The sequence below is a fragment of the Amia ocellicauda genome, chromosome 21, assembly GCF_036373705.1.
Source record: "Amia ocellicauda isolate fAmiCal2 chromosome 21, fAmiCal2.hap1, whole genome shotgun sequence".
Lineage (NCBI taxonomy): Eukaryota > Metazoa > Chordata > Actinopteri > Amiiformes > Amiidae > Amia > Amia ocellicauda.
The window spans coordinates 2,000,445-2,013,576 of record NC_089870.1 but is presented as its reverse complement, the minus strand read 5'-3'; the positions used below and the strand labels follow the sequence as shown (position 1 = coordinate 2,013,576).

Here is a 13,132-nt window from a genome sequence, read left to right as displayed (position 1 = left end):
TGTTAAACACTTGTTCAGCCTAAAGAAAACCTGTAAACAGATATCTATGAAGTTGTAATCGACACCACCACCAAAAGTTTCCTCACCACTTTGGTTAATCACCTTAATGAACTGGAATCTGGATCTGAAGAGATCCTTAACAAATAATGACAATTTAAGGCAAGGTATTAAACTAAATGCATCACCGAATTACATTGTTTCAGGGGTTTGAATACGTTTGACTCCATCTGAAATAACACAGAAAAAAAAAAAAACAGCCAAACCTCCCTGAAATTCTAAAACATTCCCAGGCAGTTTTTTAATTGGTGCTAAAATTAAATTGGTACTAAATAAGTCTATGACATCCAACATTCACAGGAAACTAATTTGGAATCTGTAAGAATCATCATGTTCCCCTCAAGACTAAATCCTAAAATAATCTATCAATATTAAGACAATCCTAAAGTAAAAACAACATTTCAGTGACAATATTGACAATCATAATGTTCATTTTACTAATGGTGGAGGGTTGGCAAAAAAAACAGTTATCTTGTGATCTCAGCTAAAACTATGTCCCCTTTTTTTAGATTCCTGTTTCTCACTGATGGGCCATGCATGTTACTAGGGGCCTATCTTGTGATCTCAGCTAAAACCATGTCCCCTTTTTTTTAGATTGCTGTTTCTCACTGATGGGCCATGCATGTTACTAGGGGCCTGATTTTCCAAAAGGACTTATGTATGAGTCTGGGCATTAGGCACATTTATAAGAGATGCTGTTACACATGTAGGCCTACAACTTATCTTCACTCCAACTGGTTGAAAACAATCCATAAATTGTTAATTTGAAAAACAGCAGAATACAAATTCACACTGCTAGTTACTCATGAATAAATACTCACAGTGCTGCAGTTGTTATTCCTAGAGATTTTGTTCTGTCATCTGCAGGTTGACCTGGGGACACCGGCCCTCCCTCTGAGACTGCTGAGCACGGTGGCCAAGAGACAGGCAGCAGTGATCGCAAATCTGGACAGATTTTTTACCTTCTGAGATATAGGCAACAGTAAGCCATTAGGTTGGCTGTCTGAAAGTCTGGAAACACCCTACTACTACAGCACATCTAAGATGCATTAGAGAAATGTAGCATAGGTATTAACTGTATGTTATAGCTTCCCTGATTCACTCTATAGCACACTGATAAGCGTTAAAGCACTGATCGCATGGTAGAGTTCCCCATGTTGTGGTGGGAAGTCTGTTAGTCCCAAGCAGTTATTTGGTTTGGATCAGAAATATCACATATCTATTAAATCTATAATATTGCAGACTTAGTGATGACAGATCCTACGCTGTGGCGTGTGTGTTTTGAGAACCCTAACAGAATTTCACATCTGTGTCTGCTCTGTGGACTATCAGCACAGCAACTTAGGTGAAAACAAGGGCTTAAGAAGCTTACTTTTCTCTCCATTAGTGAGTTTTAAATTTACAGGGACCAGAAGTGAAAGAGAAACAAAACCATATTTTTCCCCAGTTAAACCTAACCAGATACATATGAGGTTCATAAGCATCATCCCATTTTATTTAACTATGCCATGCTGAGTGTGCATACATAAGCTTTTTTTGTAAACACTTTGTGCCAAAGAATATAAGTCAGACAAAGCAAGAGGAAGCCTGGGACTCTATATATCATGTGCTTAAAGGAGCTGGATATATCATCTGCACTTTATTGAGATTTAATATTATTTCTTAATGGGTATCCTATTTGATCCTCCATTGTTTCAATTAGTTGTTGAATATTTGTCATGATTGTTGCATTAAGAATAAGTTCTGAAAGACTCCTGCAGATTGCAGTATAGAGAAACAACTTCACAATTAGAAGGCATATTGGCATTACACTGGCTGAAGTTCTCAACTTTTCCTGATACATTTTTCATCTTTGTGCAACAATGTTTTCTCTTGTATACTTGTGAACATCTTTGGGGAGTTTTCAGAAACCATTTTAACCAAAATAATTATGTAATATTAATATGCATATTCCATAAAGAAGTGATATAATTATTCCATGGAATATGAATACGAATGAAAAGGAATTGCTGATATATATTACTCCTTTAACATACTCATCTGTATCAAAATCGCTTTATATACTGTCTTTCAGCAAATATGCACCACTAAGAATGTTCTCAGGTTCATGAGCCTGATAAGCTTGTTTTATGTAAAACTTGAAGTTTACCTCAATTGCATATCTGTGTTTATAAGTATATATCTCTGTGTATAATATGTATATGTGTATATTGTGAGATATTACTCTTCTTCACTAATGCAGCAAAACCACTTCAATGTCCTATGTATTTCCTCTGTGTGCATATTGTGTACTGGCAGGGAGTACATTTCTGACATTTTTAGACCAGGTGGAGCCTTTTGTTGTTTTTTCACCTTACAGGCTTTCACTGTTTTTGTAGACAGCCGTCCCTTTGAACAACTGGTCACTTCCAAACCTTTTAGTGCATAGAGAATCTGCTGATGGTTTAATATTAGTTCTTTATTACATTCAATATGTTTAAATCCCTATGTACTGTAGTTTTGTTAGTAATGAGAAACCATCCAATGTTTTCCAAAGACATGTCCTCCACCTCAGACAGCCGCACTACAATTAAAGCAACATCCCTTTTCATGTCGGTGGCCATTGAAGAGACCCTGAAATTCAACAGAAGAGTTTTGTTGACCTGATCTTAAGTTAAATGTACTTTTAAAATATGCTGTGCGGAAGCTGTTTGTCTTTGTATAGGCCAGACTGTGTAGAGGAGTTTCAGATGTTCTGTCCTGGCTGTCTTGTAGTGAATGAGTGAAACCGCTTCACTACACTGCATTCTGCAAACTGCAGCTTTATAAGTAGATAATATGATACTATACCTGTCCTGTTATACTATTTTTATAATGCTTTGAAGCAACTGGGGTAAATTAGAATCAGAAACAATGATGCCAAGCAGCAGTGCTGAGCCTGATGTTTTGCCTTTAAGTGTGTGTGCTGTCCTGATCTCGTCCCCAGTGGGCCAGCGCACTATCTGTTAAAATGTCAGTAATGCTATATATGCACACAAGTTACATTTTTGTATTTGATAGTTGTGTAATTGTGAAAGTGTGCTTTACATTTAATACTGAAATAGCTTTGTTCATGTTGCATTTGCACCAATATTGCACATTAGCAGATAATTATGTTGAAAGTAGTTTATCTGTGAATGTCAATTTACTGTTAATAGCTTAACTTGCGAGTTGTGTAATTATACATCAACCCCTTGGCTTTGAAATTATGAGTTATCACATGCAACCTTCAAAGTACCAACTCACCCCAGATCCAGCCTTATAAGTCTTATGTGCCCAGCTGAATTATGATAAAATATCCCCTGAAATGATTAAACCCTGTAACCCACTAAATAGTTTTGCCTTTTCTTCTTCCTTTCAGTTTTTAGCTAGGTTTTCACTTGGAACCTGCAATCCTCAGCAATAATGGCATGCTTTCTTCTTGGAATGGTTAACTGAAGGCAGTTTAATTTTAAAGAAGGATGTACAGAATGTTTTATTTTTATAATGTTATACACATGTTTAAGAATGTTTACAAGTTCATAATAACAAAGTGTTTATTTAAGTTATGAAGTGCATTTTGTTTTTGCTTTTTTCAAAGTCATGTATTCCAAACACATTTATACCTGCATTTCATATTTTTTTAATAGTTTTTGACCTTATTTATGAACATATATATATTCTAAAATATATTTGCTTTATTTAAAACTATTTATCTGTGTTTTTCTTTTATTATTTACAAGTGTCTGTGGAGAAACTGAATAGTGTAAATGCCTCTTCTCCAAATCTCTTTTATGATGAAAATGTTACCTTTTAAGTTCACCATTATACCAGCCATATCTGTTGTGTGTTTTTAGACTGAAGTTCTGATTACTTTTCCAAATTTGCAGTATTTGAAGACACATAAATTACATTGACTGTAAAAGTGTTTCCGGGTCGTGGGAAATAATGTATTGTTAAAGTAGCAGTGAACAGAAAATTAACTGCATCAAAAAATGCAGTAGAAGCATGATGAAATACTTTGTTAATTAAAGCAAATAATTGTACAAGAGGAGCCTTATGGCTAATGTAGTGTCGGAATACAATAGTAAGAAACATAAGAAAGTTTACAAATGAGAGGAGGCTATTCGACCCATCATGCTCGTTTGGTGTCCATTAGTAACTAAGTCATCCAAGGATCCTATCCAGTCTATTTTTAAATGTTCACAAATTTTCAGCTTGAGCCACATCGCTGGGGAGTTTGTTCCAGATTGTGACTACTCTCTGTGTGAAGAAGTGTCTCCTGTTTTCCATCTTCAATGCCTTGAAGCCCAATTTGCAGTTGTGTCCCCGGGTGCATGTGTCCCTGCTGATCTGGAAAAGCTCTGGTTTGATGTGGTCGATGCCTTTCATGATTTTGAAGACTTGAATCAATTCCCCACGTAGTCTCCTCTGTTCCAGGGTGAAAAGGTTTAGTTCCCTCACTCTCTCAGTAGGACATTCCCTTCAGACCTAGAATAAGTCTGGTTGCTCTCCTCTGAACTGCCTCTAGAGCAGCGATATCTTTCTTGAAGTGTGGAGCCCAGAACTGTCCACAGTATCCAGATGAGCTCTAACTAGTGCATTGTACAGTCTGAACATTACTGCCCTTGTTCTCAATTCTACACTTTTGACAATATACCCTAGCATTCTGTTTGCCTTTTCTATTGCTTCCCCACATTGTTTGGATGGAGAAAGTGAGGAGTCCACGTAGACTCCTGGGTCTTTTTCATGTGTTACTTAATCTAGTTCTATTCCTTCCATAGTGTAATTATAGCGGACATTTTTGTTACCTGCATGTAATACCTTGCACTTGTCCACATTGATTTTCATCTGCCAGGTGTCGGCCCACAACATCGAATCAAATATTGCAATGCACGTATACAGTTTAATAATTTAACACACACACACACACACACACACACAATTGGAAATAGAAATCCAGCCGTCGCGGATTAAAAATAACAACGACCAATAAAAAACGAAATAAACCAAAAAATGTCTACATTCTGTGCCTGTCATACGCGCAATTACTCCAGTTATTACGGTAGTCCCAGAGGCGTTTTCTGCCGTCCACTCCATTACGTCAACATTGTGCGTCAAGGCGGAAGTGAGTGTAGTTATTGTGTAGGGCTGCTGCTAAGTTGGGCAAAACAAGTTTCAAAGTTGAGCTTTTCATACATTTAAATTCCACCGTGAAAATATTTCCACCAGACAGAATGTGTGCAGGCTGTGTGCAGAAGGAGTACCCTAACAGAGTAAGAGAAAACACGTGTGCATATCATTGCTCGTCGGTCTCCTTCATTGAAAATAGCCTTTAAAGACCTTACTTGATGGTGTATCGCTTTTGATTGCCAACGTATTAACTTCTGTGTTACAGTTGTAAGGCAGAGAAACATAACATACACGAGGATAGCTAATATATAGATAAATACATAAAAATGCACTTAATTTCAAGCCATCTAGGATATGCACCGGAAGCATATAACGAATGTAATATTGATACTCAGATTGTGGGGTATTTTACAAACCGAAAAGCAGGTAGATCATGTGTTTTCGTAATTGTATTGTGCAGATTTCGGCGACGGAAAGACATTTGTGAAGCTTTGTCTCACAGCATGCAGCAGGTTGTAGCCAAGCAGACGACAATACATTGGGATAGCAAGCAGGAGTAAATGGAGTGCTTGAAAAAATGTACACATGCATTGTCTGCAGTGTTTGTATCTTGCATTGAATTATTTATTCAATTTGCGGATTTGCGGAATCAAATACACATCCCGCGTTCCTCACCGGCCTTTGACGCTGTTTTCAGGGTAACACGTGTTTGGAGAATGGCTCCTATTTGATGAATTATGTGGGATGTGCAAAATGCAATCAGAGGGACTTTGTACTGATCAACAACCGGTCAACGGCAGATGAAGATGGAGAGGAAATCGTCACCTATGACCGTGAGTGACATTTCCATATACCAGCTTTTAAATTTTTCTTCAAATATTGAGAAGTGAGAGATGTTTTATTCATCTGTTGTACATAACATCTCTGTAATGAACCAACTATTTTTTTCTTCTGACAGATGTATGTAAAAACTGTCATCACATCATAGCAAGGCATGAATACACCTTCTCCGTTGTGGATGAGTACCAGGTAAGGAATGTTACTCACGTTGTATTATTTATTAGACACACACTATTGCAAACAAAGACCACTGTCATCAACGCACTTAATACAGTTTGGGCCCATCCTTGGGATTTACAAATGCTGCCATGCAGTGAGACACTGACCTGTTTTGATAGATGTCTGCAGTAATAGTGTGCTGTTCTGTTCACAAAGTAGACCAGGACAGATTTCCAAAATTGTTTTTCTTCAATTTATGTGCTGCATTATCAAGTTGGTAGATGTATGGGCCCTGAAACATACATCCATTAATGCTGGCTGCACATCGCTGTCCACAATGTTAGAGTACTGACCAGCAGTCACTATTCCCCTAGAGATAAGTATCCTAGAGTCCAAATCATTAATATAGATTAGAATAAGCACCGGCCCTAATACTGATCCCTGTGGAACTTGTGCAGGTAATGGCCTCCATTCAGTGGACATGCATGTGGAGGCCCCTATGTGGTTGTTGATCTCCTGGGTGTTGCCTACCAGGCCAGACATCTGTCATTGTGGCACATTTTGCATTTTTCACATTCCCATCATATTTTGGTCTGGTCATATTTTTCACAATTTTACAGTGACAAAATGTGGAGCCAGATAATATACAGGAAGTATGCATTGAATACTGTGAATGTATTACTATTACTGTAAAAATAAACAATGTATCTGTGCTTGACTCCACACAGTGTATAAATAGTGGTTAAAAAGGTCTGGATTTTCATGTTAGAGTTGAGATGTCAATTAAGTAACTGAGTGTGGGGTGGGGGTGGGGGTCTTTCTCTCCTCCAACCTTCTGAGCCTATAGGAAAATACATGCACTTTGATGGGATGCGTATCTTTCTCCCTTTCCGTATGTCTTGTGAGAATACCAAGTATGTTCTGTGTTCCCGATAGGAGTACACCATGCTCTGTATGCTATGTGGAAAAGCAGAGGACTCCATTAGTGTGCTGCCCGATGACCCCCGGCAGACTGCCCCTCTCTTCTAGACAATCATCTGGAAGCCTACGAGAGGGTCCAATCTTACTTTGCATATGTTGTGCTCAAGCATTATTACATGTTTGCATGCAAGTGCCCCCCAGTGGCATTTAAGTATTCTAAAAAAAGTGATTAGGTATTGAACTGGAAGAGCTGCCTTGAGCAAACTTGTAATATGATTAACCCTCATTTCATTAGTCTATTTTAATGTAGGTACAGAGATTCATATGCTTCATTCTTTTATAATTTAACTGTGCTATATTATATTTTTGTATCTAAAGTACAATATACAAGTACAGTTAGACAGGCTTTCTTACCTTCAGTCCCTGCAGCCCATAAGCACTCCCTTTACTTTTAACAATGTAGTATGAAAGTCTTGTACTGTAAATAAGTATCAATACTGTCAACTTTAATGTAATTTACAATACCTGCCACAGGTTTTAATGTGTGTATTACATAGTCTGTACTGGAAACAAATACAGAACAAAATCTGGTTAAATTGAAAACCTTGTCTCTCATGACCATTAGGAATAAACTTGAGAACAGCTAACAGAGACATTTTTTGGTATTTATTTTTGTACATACAGAAATTGTTCGGTTTAATCACTGAAAGCCTAGTAGAAACATCTGCAAACCTTAAAAAAGGAAAAACTAGATGTTCCATCAAATTGCTAGCAATTTTGACATCACAAATTTGGCAGTTGACTGCTTTTGATTATGAATTTTATAATCAGTAATTTTTTGCTATAAAACATGTTCTCAAGCAGTCAAAACATTGTATGGTTTTCATGTCTTATTAAAATGACTTTTAGTGTTTTTAATTTTTTTTTTAATCATTATTAGGACACAGAACTGTCATTTATATCACATTTTCAAGTTTTGCTGTTATTTAATAAGTTTGAGAAAGAATGGTGGTCTTTAACTAAGGAAGCCTACTAATGCAATAACACATTTAAGCTTTCATTGCATTGTTGTAAGCTCTTTTAAAATAAATATAATTTATCAAACACTGTGTATAAAAGTATTTCCTATGAGAAATTATATTTTAGATAATGTGGTGTAATATAATGTGTTGTTATTTTTAAGTAAATTAAATGTTTGGATGTTCCTAGTATTGCTAGTCATCCTTTTAAAATATACCCCTATCTTGTAACTTAATATTTGAGATAATTCTCAACTAAAGCAGCATTGGACAAAACATTTCATAGTCATAAACTGCCAAAGTATACCATTTAAAATTATTTAAATAGGTTGCTGATTTGAATAACTGGCCTGCTATGATATGAAACACTGTACTCTAGAAGTTAAATAAAATATTATGCAAGAACTAAAAATCAACATTGAGGGAGGTTGTTGCAGATTCATTACCCAAGTACATACAAGCAGTCTCTTACTAATGTGTATTTGAAGTAATTTAAAAGACAAAATGCCTAGGGTTTATATATTTGTGCATTGTTAAGCAAAACAACATTTTATTAGTGTGTTTTGGTTTCTTACGATAAAATAAAGAATTTTGTATCAAACGTAGCGTTTTGACTTCCAAATTTTCTTTCAGGTCGTCAGTACACTCCTGCCATGTCTTATTATACTTATTATACCATACGCATAATCCCTGTGCAACTGTAAAGCTTCCCATTGGTGCATATAATTGTATTTATTCTCATTAGACCAGACTTCAGTCTCCTACTGTAAATCTGACAGATATGGCATCAGAATATGCATCCTTAGATCGTTCAGTGGGAAATGTGTTACTTTGTTACTTCTCAGCACGCAGTCATTTTCAAAATGATAACTTCATCGCGAAGAATGAACCGAGAGAAAGCCTGGGTCCGTGAGCTCTTCCGAGACGTATCCCGTGTGACGCGGCGGGCCGTGCGGCAGGGGGAGGCCGCGCTCTGTGCGGCACAGCCCTCAGCTCAGAATGCGCTCCACTCTGGCGACACACGCCTTGCGGACAAAGTGGAAATTATAATTAGCCCTAAGTGGATTTAAAAAATGTTTTCATGACCTTTAATTATCAGAACACTTTTTCCATGTGCTGGACATTTTCGTAACTTCATCGAATTCTTGACTATACTCCCCTTTTTAAAACCGCATTTGTAAAGGCAGTGCAACGTCCCAATACTCCTTAAATAATGCACACAGTATGTAACTGCTAGTCCCTATGAAAATGTGAATATTAATTGAAAGTCCTTGACTATATTGATAGCATTTACCATTATAGAGCTTTGGTGCTAACGGTGAGATGAATATGTGTAAATACAAAATTAGCCAATAAACACAAGCCCCAGTCGTCTCCTGTTTTTGGCATATTTTGAATTGCATTGTGTGCAGGACAGTAGTTGGGAGGTGACATTTCGCAGAGGCTGCGATGTGCGCCTGCCATTTAAAGTCAGTGCCCCTGAAAGGAATGCCTCTGCCTGCGCATCCTCGCCTCGCCGTGCTTTTATTTTTAACGCTGGTGGGACAGAGGCTGTACACAGCGCTGTCCGCTGCCAGCCTGCCGCCCCAGGACCTGCCTGCACCGGTGTGATACACAAGAAACGGATTCTGTCACCTACAGGTAAGCTTACTCTGCCGTTTGTATTGTTATTTTTTGGTCGACTGCATTTCACGTATTAGTATTATTGTTTAATACTATTAATAATAATATTCGACCCCCAAAGTTGTGTATGTGCAGAATGAAGTCGGTCGGTATGTTTGCGTCCTTGAAGTAGTTCTTAATTCGTTTTTAACCTGTGCTTGATGAATGGAAGTAGTAATGAAAATACATCTGTGTTTGTGTGTATTTAAATCAGTTTATATTCAAACACTATACTAAATAGTTTGAAGGGTAATTTGGAAATTGAGATATTAGGTTGTAAGTCGCCCTGGATAAGGGCGTCTGACAAGAAATAAAAATAATAATATAAGTTTTTTTTTTTTTTTTTTTTACAACAAAAGGTTTCTTTGTCAATTCAAACTTTTCAAATTAAATATTACACTGACACTTTTTTAAAATGAACGTATTTGTTTCATAAAGACAACTTGTTATAACCCATTTCGTTATATTACGGTTTGTCGAACACTAGGGACACCTGTTGACGGCGTAGCATTTATAGTCCTGAAGGGCATTTAGGCATCCTGTGTAGGCATAATAGTATTACATATTATTTTTTACTAATTTTCACAGACTATTGAGTAATGTTGTAATGCATTCTTCTTGTGTCATTTAATCGAAATATATTAGTCTGTTTTTGCTGTCTTCTCTCTCTATTTGGACTCTTTAACCATCAGATAAATGCTTTCTGTATGTTATATCCATGAAATAGCTAAATATAGGAATCATTATTTTCATTTTGTATATACTGTTTTAAATAATAATGATATAGTAACTACTACCTGAATAGATTATGACTCCAGACCAACTATATGTTTACTTCATTGATGTAACATATACACACATCACTGGATCCAAATAACTTAATCCAAGAGCTGGACCCTCAACGTTTCATTTTTGAAGTATGATTTAATTCAAATTAAGACATACATTGCCTGGAACAATCATCAATCAATTTCAATAAACAATTTCCACCACACAATGACATTGTCTGTGACTCAAGGCTCAATCTTTCCTTGACCAAGGCATTAGTTTAAAGAGTCCAGACCACCTTAATTGGGTCTCTGCTATCACTTTCAGGTAGATTTGGTTGTTTTAACATTCTCCTTATTTAAGGCCACCCAGATGGAAGTAGGTAGCTTTAACTGGTCCAGCATTATCATGTATAGAAAGAAAGTTATATATGCTCTCTTGTAGAAGTTACAATTTGTTACCAACATTCAATGCTCATTTTGTTCCAGTGCCATACTTGAAGTTTTACTACTGACCTTGAACAGTATTCATAATCTAGGGTTAATTTAGTCTTTTCTATTGCCGAGCATGTCGACCTCCCTTCTTCATGTTAATTTACTTAGTGTTTGTCTGTGCTCATAAGATAAACTTGTACGATACAGTTTTGAGACAAGAGAAGTTCATATTTTCAATTTGTGTTAAAGCCTGCTTGATATTTAAATGCAGTTGATACTGGGGGTCCTGCACTTATTAATTGAGAATAAATGATTAATTAGTTTTTACTACTAAGATGCTTACTTGAAATACATTGACTTTGGCTGGCAGTTGTGTAATGCATTTGATCTTATTATTTTTTTAACTACATTTGCTTAATGGTGTTCAGGCATTGCTGAACCTAAGACACAACAATAGAGGCATAGAGTTTTTGATCTGGAATGTATGATCATGATTTACTTTTCAGTATTTTAAAGCCTACCTCATTGTGGTCATGGCAGAAAAACATGATAATGCAATGACACATTTCCTTGATGCAGTATTCCCCTGCCTGCAGGTTGTGCAGATAGCTACACAACTATTGTATTCCATTAACTTCTTATGTCTTTAATTTGACTGTAGCAATATGAGAGAGAATCATATTGATTGTGTATCTTTATGATGGCACTCTAGACATGCTTCATTAATGCACAACAAAGATGTGCACACTGTTCAGTAAGCTAAAGGCCAGGGGCATTTGCACCACCAGGATCGTATTATATAATGGCAGAGTATTAGCTTAGTTAGATTTACTTTGATTTGTTCTGCATCCTAAGGGAAATGTCTGGTTAGTTTATATGTAATCAGAACAATTTTTTAATCACTTTCAATAAAATACAAGGTGTTGTTTTTCTATGAGATTCATGTCTGATAATGATACAGTATACAGCCTAACTTACTACAGATCACAGCTCTTCAGTCCATATACAACAATTTCTTCAGCTCCCATACCTCCACAAAAGTCTTTCAGCCATCATTGCTCTGTAGCAAATTCAATTACACCAATTATTATATATCTGAGGTTTGGAAAGATTTAAAATTCAAATTGCAGGTATCTTACAGAATGGAGAAAACAAAACATGGATTATTGTCTTAAGACATTACTGGTTTCATGTACAACATGTTTACAGACACCTGTGAATATTATCCACTACAGCAGGCTAGGTCTTATTATATAAAGTGTTGACAACTGTCATTGAGATCTGCAGGGTCTTTCTCTTTTTTGTTATACCTGAACTCTAAACTTATTTAATACCATCAAATTAACTTTATTGTTGAAACTATCATTATAACACCTTTTTTGATACCTACCAGGACAAGGACCAGTGATGGGTAGTGCAACTGTATACATTGTGTATGGATTGTCTATTTACACAGTGGACCATTCATTGTGTCATGTTTTTGTAGGCTTGCATAGAAAGATGTGCTGTTGTTGATTCTGTTTCATGTCTAGGCAGTTCTCTAGGTCCTTTCAGGATTTTGCATAAGGCTTTCAACTACAGTGCAGTGTAATTGCTCTTCCTTTGATGCATCACTGTTTACACTCAAGAGGTCCTAGTGCTCAGCCTTCATGCCAGCATGTGGCAAAGATATGGGAGGTAATCAGATTTAAGGTCATTCAGATATAAGTTTTTGTTTGTTATGTTTTCCCCATGTTCAAAGATTATGCAGCTTTTGGAACATTGTCATATTGTAATATATATAGAATGTTTAATTTGCTGGCATGCTTTTCATTATTAGCATGAATGCTTTATTATTCATCCCAAAGCTTGCCAGTTTAAATGTAGGCCACTACTGCCATTTTTCAGTATAGTATCTATTCCATAAAACACATTAATTTCATGTTCTGTCTTACTTATAGCAGCTGTGACTAGCTACTGTATATGTAGCTAGACAGTGGAGTTTAGATGCATCTCCAGCATTAATTCCTGCCCTGTCAATTTTTTAGCAAAAGGGACTGCCTGAAAAGGCACTGCATAGTGCATTATTGAATGCAGTCCATTATGGAAAAACAACTTTGATTTGAGGTTAACCTAATGGGAAACTACTCAAGGCTTTCAAGA

General features: G+C 36.5%; 3 protein-coding genes across 7 annotated transcripts in view; all 3 read left to right on the top strand.

The window, feature by feature from the left end:
* Positions 1 to 3,765, top strand: part of stard9 (StAR-related lipid transfer (START) domain containing 9) — a 95,427-nt gene extending 91,662 nt beyond the window's left edge. Inside the window, exon 33 of the mRNA XM_066694790.1 lies at positions 925 to 3,765. Coding sequence (XP_066550887.1) covers positions 925 to 1,026 — 102 coding nt within the window. The 3' untranslated portion in view covers positions 1,027 to 3,765. The remainder of the gene's footprint in view (positions 1 to 924) is intronic.
* Positions 3,766 to 5,155: 1,390 nt separating this feature from the next.
* Positions 5,156 to 8,727, top strand: churc1 (churchill domain containing 1). The gene is made up of 4 exons (XM_066694524.1): positions 5,156 to 5,330; positions 5,885 to 6,020; positions 6,146 to 6,216; positions 7,123 to 8,727. The coding sequence occupies exons 1-4, from the start codon at positions 5,292 to 5,294 to the stop codon at positions 7,213 to 7,215; spliced, it is 339 nt and encodes a 112-aa protein (XP_066550621.1). The 5' UTR covers positions 5,156 to 5,291; the 3' UTR covers positions 7,216 to 8,727.
* An 832-nt stretch (positions 8,728 to 9,559) lies between these two features.
* The window catches only part of sptb (spectrin, beta, erythrocytic), a 90,881-nt gene continuing 87,308 nt past the window's right edge, over positions 9,560 to 13,132 (top strand). For 2 of the 5 annotated variants that reach the window (XM_066694827.1, XM_066694826.1), the window contains exon 1: positions 9,560 to 9,767. The gene's annotated coding sequence lies outside the window, so the exon portion shown is untranslated. Of the gene's footprint in view, positions 9,768 to 12,522; positions 12,668 to 13,132 lie in introns of all 5 variants that reach the window. The other 3 variants (XM_066694828.1, XM_066694825.1, XM_066694824.1) reach the window with 3 other exon arrangements.